Source organism: Zeus faber (genome assembly GCF_960531495.2).
Source record: "Zeus faber genome assembly, chromosome: 16".
NCBI lineage: Eukaryota > Metazoa > Chordata > Actinopteri > Zeiformes > Zeidae > Zeus > Zeus faber.
The window spans coordinates 3,629,174-3,638,253 of record NC_137202.1 but is presented as its reverse complement, the minus strand read 5'-3'; the positions used below and the strand labels follow the sequence as shown (position 1 = coordinate 3,638,253).

The 9,080-nt window shown below is 38.8% G+C and overlaps 1 protein-coding gene across 2 annotated transcripts in view; it reads left to right on the top strand.

Annotated features, from left to right (window-relative positions):
• The first annotated feature begins 3,584 nt into the window (after positions 1-3,584).
• slc25a16 (solute carrier family 25 member 16) overlaps positions 3,585-9,080 on the top strand; it is a 13,770-nt gene continuing 8,274 nt past the window's right edge. The window contains exons 1-2 of one of the 2 annotated variants that reach the window (XM_080016839.1): positions 3,585-3,868; positions 6,193-6,315. In XM_080016839.1, the coding sequence (XP_079872965.1) occupies positions 6,225-6,315 (91 nt within the window). In that variant the 5' untranslated portion in view covers positions 3,585-3,868; positions 6,193-6,224. Of the gene's footprint in view, positions 3,869-6,192; positions 6,316-6,426; positions 6,439-9,080 lie in introns of those variants that run through there. The other variant, XM_080016841.1, reaches the window with a different exon arrangement.

Sequence of the window (9,080 nt, the reverse complement as noted above, 5' to 3'; positions counted from 1 at the left end):
TTTACTTGGTCTTGATTTCCAATAGTAACACCATCTGCAACTTTTGACCTCTTTGCAAAAATTGACATTTTCCAAAAGGTTAGTGTTGAAATTCAAGATATTATTAAGTATAAACTCATACCTACCCACAATAAAAAGGTTAGAGGTGATGCTGAGATTTCACACTTGTTTGAAATTAACCAATAGTCCGTCCTTGAGCACCGGCCATTATTAGATGCATTAAACCAGGTATGTTGTGTAGTGATGGGATTTTTCATTCTCCATTATAAATCAAATTTGCTTTTGTGACCAATTCAATCATATGATAGAAGACGGTCTAACCAGAGATCAGGAACCAAGTTCAAATCTCCTCCAATTACGGTTCTATCAGTTGTGTAAGACACTTTCCATTCCTCTACCAGCTTACCCAAAGATGAGAAGACAATTTTGTTCTTAGCTTTTTTGTTATACCCATATACACATAACAAAATATAATTTACTTCATTCAATCCTGACGCCATCATTAGCAGACGATGATTGATATTATTTTTGTGGTTAATTACATTGCCAGGGAACCTGTTCAACAAGATCATTACGCCTGCCGAGTGTGATGATCCATGACTAAAGATAACAGTCTCCCAACTGTAGTTTCCAGAATTTAGTGTCTGCCTCAGCTGGTTGCGTCTCTTGCAAGAAAACACAATTTGCCCTTTGCTCCTCACAAAAAAGAAAGGTTGGCTTACATTTCACATTATTTTTTAACCTCCTAGTATTTACCCATCTAAAAGACACCATGTAACAAGTAAATAAGGTGTAAGGAATGTTGCGATTTCACCCACAATTTAAGGAAAAATAGCAACATGTGGATTGTTGAATTCATCGTGTTAGGTTTATTATTAGTAATATATTATATGTGTCATTATCACTATTCAAATTGTCTTTATACTTAAGTTGATGTATAACATACCTTTTTTCTACAAGTTAATTTGCGTGTATCTGAACATATTTAGATTTTTTCCTCCTCCTTTATTTGAAATCTATTTTCTCATGTACAAATGGAAATGTTTATGTAGTGTGTTGCATGTAACATATTGCAATTGTACTGTAAATTGAGTATCTTTCAATTAAACAAATCTTTACAAAAAAAATAGAATGCAGTCTTAGAGAATCTGTATCCCCCTATAGCCTTTGTTAGAAAAGAATACACTTCTCTATATTCACTGAGGTTATTAGGTATGATCTGAAGTATAAACAAAATGAAAACACTGGATGGTAGGACAGAGACAGAGGGGGATACATTGTATGGCAGCCTGGAAATGCAGTCTAAAAGAATATGTTTCCCCCTATAACTTCTACTACTAAAGAGGAGATTTCTCCATATTCACCAAGGTTATTATCGGCATGGCAGAGACTGTGCATTACGAAGGGGGTTACATATTTTGGTAGACTTGTCCAGACAAGTACCTTAATGGCTTTGTGTTATGGAAAGGGCTACATAAAATAAGATAAGATAAGATAAGATAAGATAAGATAAGATAAGATAAGATAAGATAAGATAAGATAAGATAAGATAAGATAAGATGAGATGAGATGAGATAAGATAAAATAACAATAATTTAATAATCCCCAAAGGGACATTCCAGTGTTGCAGCAGCAACATACATGACAAAACACACAGAATTAACAAAAACACACTTTGAATGAATTACTATATAAATAAATAGATAAATAAATAAACAAACAAACAAACAAACAAACAAACAAACAAATAAATAAATATATATATATATATATATTTATATATATATATACATACACACATATATATATATACATACATATATACACACACATATATACACACACACACACACACATACATACATACAGTATATACATACACATATACAGTTTACATACAAAAGAACAACTGTACTGTCAATTTATCAACAAATTCATACATATATTATTTTCATAATGATTATTGTGATTGTGATTATGATTATAATTATTATTTACTCTTGAAGAAGGAGGAATTCAGAATAATTGACAACATCCAAAGGTAGGCTATGTCTTGCCTTATGTTGTTTATACAGATCATACATAATAACCTTCGTGAATATGGAGAAGTTTCTTCTTTCCTCGCAAAGTGATGCACATTCTTTCCGACTGCCACCCGCTAGGGGTGGGCGGATCGATACCAAAAAAGGGATCAGTGTCTCTCTCCAAATAAATAAATAAACAAACAAACAAACAAATAAATAAATTATTCCACGTATATATTCCCTAACTTCCACCGGCTCGGTGCCCGTCAGTGTTCGCGTGGTGAACGTCCCATCCTTTCCGCACCACGCCCACTCGGCTGCCGCGCGGCGTCGGTTCTACGAGCCGCTTCTGTGGACGATGGGAGCCGCCTCCCCTGAGAGCCCGTGTATTTATTTTCCTTTCTTTATTTGTAAATTAATACGAGACAGAACAATAGAATGACCCCGTGACGCGTTTGTTAAGTACGACCCAGAAACGTCTCACTTTGTTTAACATTAAGAGCACAAACATGGTAAGACTTGGTATGTTGCGCAACTTGGAGCGCAAATTAAAAATCGCGGAAAAAGAGAATACATATTTATTGTTTCATATCATATCATACGAATTAAATTGAAATATGTGTGTCTGTATAGAGTTGTGTAATTATTAATTTACTATACTATTTCATTAGTATTGTCATTTTTGTTATACAACTAGGATAGTTTTTCTTTAACTACCAATAAAAAAATAAAAAAAATTAAATGTTGTTTTACATTATTTAATGTATTGTGGATATTATAAGGTTTTGTATAATGACATTGAATGATTTAAGTGATATGTGCAAACATACCAATCATGACCAATCATCATCATCATCGTGAAAACATTGCTAAATTTGGCTGAAGCCAGAAGTGTACTGACAGAAGAGCCGTTTACCCCCCCCCCCCCCCCCTCTAGAATCGGTGATTCTTTCCCGGTATTACTTGGTACCGGATCGAAACCAAATTCTTCGGTACCGCCCGCCCCAACCACCCGCACCTTCGCTCAATGCATGCGCGATTCCGCGGCCGCGGGGCACACTTGTTGTCAGGGATAAGTGCCGCGACCCACCTGCTCCTTAGCTACACGCAACGTTGAGCAAACCTCGACAACGCTCTGGTTTCGATGGAAGGAGACGCGCGTACAACGGCTTCCTTCGTTGATCTGTGCCTGTTGATCGTGTGTTGGCCAGCAAGTCCTGCTGCCGTGGAGCAAACCACACACACACAACCACCGATCCAGTTAAATTCAGCTGTGTTGAATATGTTCACGTGTAAGCACAAAGTAAAACGACGAATTGTGCGAATCTCGAACAACGCAAAAAGTGAAATGATAAATGAACAAAAGAAAAAGAAAAGACATACATACAATACAAGAGGAAAGCAAGTCTTATCAAGGTTATTTGTGGGATGACGATATCTCAGGGATTTGAACTTTTTTTTGTTTGTTTTCGTTTTCGGATCGTGTAGAGCTGTCGGGTGACGTCATTCGGTCGAGGGACGTCATCACCGTGCGACGATTTCTGTGTGGACGAAGGGAAGGGCACGGAGGCGCCGTGACATGTCGCCGTGGAAAGTGCCTCAAAGTGAATCCACACAAACGGATTCCGCCTCCTCTCTGCGGTGGGAGCAGTGACACTGCCACCGATATATAGATAGATAGATATCCACGTGTCGATGGTACCTCTCACATGTGAACGCGAGGGTTTGAATAGATATGTTTTAAAGCAGGATCGTCATCGTTAAACGCAAGGAAACAGCGACCAGCCCCCATCAGGAGCTGCTTCTCCCACCTGGAGGATCGGCACCTGAGCTTCGGAGGTTTTGTGAGTATATTCATTTGGCCTTTTTTAAGTTAACGTGGGACTTTAAAACGGTGACAGTGATCGTAACCGCCAGTTATAGCCACGCCAACGTCTCCCCGCACTCAGTTAAACGCAGGAACCCCTCCACAAACTGTTGATAGTGGGACTCAACGTGTCCAGAATAAAGATGTACGTTGATTATTTAGTCTTTTTAGAGGAGGGCTCGTCACACACATTCTCCCCCTGTGCCCAAGGACCCGGCAGGGAGGCTGTCAGGGTGGCAAGCAGGGTGGCACGAACATTTCATTCGTAGGACGAGCTAGTCACGTTTTAGAGGTTACTAGTACTTATTCATTAGATGCTAGTTACTATTCCAACTGTTACAAGTAACTATTTCAAATGTATTAGGTACTAGAAGTTATTCGTTAGATACTAGTAACTATTCCAATTGTTACGAGTTACTATTGATAATGTATTAGGTACTAGTACTTAATCATAAGATACTAGTGACTATTCCAATTGTTACTAGTAGCTATTCAAAATGTATTAGGTACTAGTACTTATTTGTTAGACACTAGTAACGATTCCAATTGTTACTAGTAACTATTTAAAATGTATTAGGTACTAGAATTTATTCGTTAGATACTAGTAACTATTCCAATGTTACTAGTATCTATTCAAAATGTATTAGGTTCTAGTACTTATTCGTTAGATACTAGTAACTATTCAAATTGTTACTAGTAACTATTCAAAATGTTTTTGGTACTAGTACTTATTCATTAGATACTAGTAAGTATTCCAAGTGTTACGATTAGTAACAATTGTGATGTTTCTAGTAACAATTTGGACATTTATGTAATTGAATCCTATGGGGCTTTGTGTTTGGGAATAGTAAATATTTGCCTCCAACTTATATTTATTCCCATTGTTACTAGAATGTAATAAAATTTTACTAGTCACTAATGAAAGTTCTAATATTCAATAGTGACTTATAAAATTGAAATTGATACTCGTAACAATGGGAATACTTACTAGTATCTAATAAATAAGTAATAGTACTTAATACATTTAGACTAGTTACTAGTAACAGTTAGAATTGTAGCTTAAATATAAGTACCAGTAACTTAAAAAAAAAGCGACTAGTTGGTCCTATGGATGAAATGTTAAAACTCTCCCTGGGGCAGCCTGCTCTGGCAACCTAAACACAGCAAACCGTTCACAACCCAGGAGCACTGTGAATGTGGCGGGTCAGGTGCTGGGGGTCAAACAGGCACAGCCAGCAGAGCTGTTTGAGGACAATCATTCAAGAAAAACCTGCAGTATTTTAAATGGATTTTATTCAGCAGTTCGTATTTTATAATCCAAATGTAGTTTGTTAATATTTTTGTGTTATTATCATTATAATTATAAACGTTATTTGTATAGTTTCTTTCATACACAACATCCAATTCTTAAAATGCTTTACATTTATAGAATGCAATTAAATAGTAACAATTACATTTCCCTCTTGGGGATTAAAGTGTTATCATAGTAATAATAATAATAATAATGATAAGAATAACCTTTTATTTGTATAGCACTTTGTTTACCCGACATGCAACACAAAGTGCTCTACATCAAAAGGCCATCAAATAATAACAAAATAAATAAAAGCAAACAAGCAAAATCCATTTACAAATTAGAGTAATGAAATAAGCTTATTAAAGTTAATTCAAAAAATAGCATGAAATGGAAAAAATCTTACAAGAAAGATACTTATACAGTGGTACCTCGACTTACGACTGCATCTATTTACGACTAATCCAAGATATATCGACTTGCGACCGACTGCTCCAAGATACGACGACCGTGGAAATTTGCAGTTGGTGCGTCAGCGGCCAGTCAGCAGCCAGTCAGCCGGCGACCTACATCGTGTGTGCACGTAGTTCTGGCTTATCCATATTTTCTTCATATTTACTGTGTTTTTGCTGTGTATTTTGTTTGTTTTCACCCTTCATGATGAGTCCTAAGAAGAGGATGATGGGAAAAAGAAAAAGTCAATGATTCCCATTGAAACTAAGAAGGAAATCATAGAAAAAAAAATGAGTGTGGTGTATATGGGAAAAATTGCTTCGACATACGACTGTTCTTATAGAACGAATTACAGTCGTAAGTCGAGGTACCACTGTAATAGAAAAAGGAAAATATTATACTCATTAGCATCTAATGAATATTATACTCATATACTCCTAATATAATGTTCTGTTTTGTAGTATTTAATTAAACATGTGTTTTAAAGAATGTAAAGGAAATGTACACACATTTTTTTGGCTGATAGTTGTTTTTTCCAACCTGTCACTGGGCAGGGATGGATGTGTTGGTGTTGTGAAGCCACACAATGGCAACGGAGGCTGCGGTCTCCCCTCCTGCTCCCATCACCAGCCCCGCCCAGAGAGACTACCACTGGCTTCGCTCCTTTGTAGCTGGAGGTAGGATCCACCCACAACTCAATGTATTAATATACAGTAGCCTAAATTGGTAATATACACGATCAACCACAACATTAAAACCATTGAGAGACTACCACTGCCTTCGCTCCTTTGTAGCTGGAGGTAGGATCCACCCACAACTCAATGTATTGATATACAGTAGCCTAAATTGGTAATATACAACATTAAAACCACTGACAGGTGAAGTGATTAACATTCATCATGTGGTTCCAATGGCACCTGTCAACGGTAGGGATGTAACAGTATGAAATTTCACAGTACGGTATCTACCAAAATATAGTGGTATGCGATATTTCACATTTTTAATTCCACCCCTTCGTTTTGTGTATATTAAATTAATATATAGTTTATATTAAAAAAGAAAAACACATGGTGAACCCACTGACGCAGCACATCAAAGTTTTCATCTTCAATTTTGCAATATAAATTTACACTGAGTGGGAGAGGGGGCGGAGGCTCTCCGCTCAGAACTGTCGAGTAACCCCCCGGTCTCTGATCGGGTCTGACTTCCCCTCTACAGTCCCGTACAAAGACTTCGAGGGGCAGGTGCTAAAAAAAAAAAAAGGCACATGGACCCCCAGCTCCAGTTTTGCCACTCTGGGTAAATGGAGCAGCGCAGCGGAGCCACTGTACGCACATCGCAGGTGCTCCAAGGTGCAAGGTTCATGAGGAGTTCCTCAAGAATACTGTGAGGGTGCGTACTGGCACCGGGCTAGGGAATGAGGAAGAGGAGGCAGGCGGAGGCGAAACAGCGACGGTTGGCGTGTTTATTAAGTGTTCTTTTTAAAATCAAAAGGTGGCTCGTTGGCCAAAAGAAGAACTCAGGTGCTCGCAGGCCAATATATACATAGTCCATGTGGAATTACAGTTTCCGCTGTTTGTCTGGCAGTTTGCCTTTCGGGCGGAACTTACTTACTGCGGTGACAAACAAACAATAGTTCCTTCCAGTTTTGGGATATATATATATATATATATATATATATATATACACAGTGGGGCAAAAAAGTATTTAGTCAGCCACCAATTGTGCAAGTTCTCCCACTTAAAAAGATGAGAGGCCTGTAATTTTCATCATAGGTACACTTCGACTATGAGAGACAGAATTACATTACATTACATTACATTTACATTTAGCAGACGCTTTTATCCAAAGCGACTTACAATTATTCAAACACCGACGGACGCAGCCATCAGGAGCAATTAGGGGTTAAGTGTCTTGCTCAAGGACACTACAGCATGCTAGCAGGAGGAGCCTGGGATCCAACCAGCAACCTTTAGATCACTAGACCACCAGCTCTACCGCCTGAGCTACCATCCCCATGGGGGGAAAGAATCCAGGAAATCACATTGTAGGATTTTTAATGAATTAATTGGTAAATTCCTCGGTAAAATAAGTATTTGGTCACCTACAAACAAGCAAGATTTCTGGCTTTCACAGACCTGTAACTTTTTCTTTAAGAGGCTCCTCTGTCCTTCACTCGTTACCTGTATTAATGGCACCTGTTTGAACTCGTTATCAGTATAAAAGACACCTGTCCACAACCTCAAACAGTCACACTCCAAACTCCACTATGGCCAAGACCAAAGAGCTGTCAAAGGACACCAGAAACAAAATTGTAGACCTGCACCAGGCTGGGAAGACTGAATCTGCAATAGGTAAGCAGCTTGTTGTGAAGAAATCAACTGTGGGAGCAATTATTAGAAAATGGAAGACATACAAGACCACTGATAATCTCCCCTGATCTGGGGCTCCACGCAAGATCTCACCCCGTGGGGTCAAAATGATCACAAGAACGGTGAGCAAACATCCCAGAACCACATGGGGGGACCTAGTGAATGACCTGCAGAGAGCTGGGACCAAAGTAACAAAGGCTACCATCAGTTACACACTACGCCGCCAGGGACTCAAATCCTGCAGTGCCAGACGTGTCCCCCTGCTTAAGCCAGTACATGTCCAGGCCCGTCTGAAGTTTGCTAGAGAGCATTTGGATGATCCAGAAGAGGAGTGGGAGAATGTCATGTGGTCAGATGAAACCAAAATAGAACTTTTTGGTAAAAACTCAACTTGTCGTGTTTGGAGGAGAAAGAAAGCTGAGTTGCATCCAAAGAACACCATACCTACTGTGAAGCATGGGGGTGGAAACATCATGCTTTGGGGCTGTTTTTCTGCAAAGGGACCAGGACGACTGATCCGTGTAAAGGAAAGAATTAATGGGGCCATGTATCGTGAGATTTTGAGTGAAAACCTCCTTCCATCAGCAAGGGCATTGAAGATGAAACGTGGCTGGGTCTTTCAGCATGACAATGATCCCAAACACACCGCCCGGGCAACGAAGGAGTGGCTTCGTAAGAAGCATTTCAAGGTCCTGGAGTGGCCTAGCCAGTCTCCAGATCTCAACCCCATAGAAAATCTTTGGAGGGAGTTGAAAGTCCGTGTTGCCCAGCGACAGCCCCAAAACATCACTGCTCTAGAGGAGATCTGCATGGAGGAATGGGCCAAAATACCAGCAACAGTGGGTGAAAACCTTGTGAAGACTTACAGAAAACGTTTGACCTCTGTCATAGCAAACAAATGGTATATAACAAAGTATTGAGATGAACTTTTGTTATTGACCAAATACTTATTTTCGCCCATATTTTGCAAATAAATTCTTAAAAAATCAGACAATTTGATTTTCTGGATTTTTTTTTCTCATTTTGTCTCTCATAGTTGAGGTGAACCTATGATGAAAATAACAGGCCTC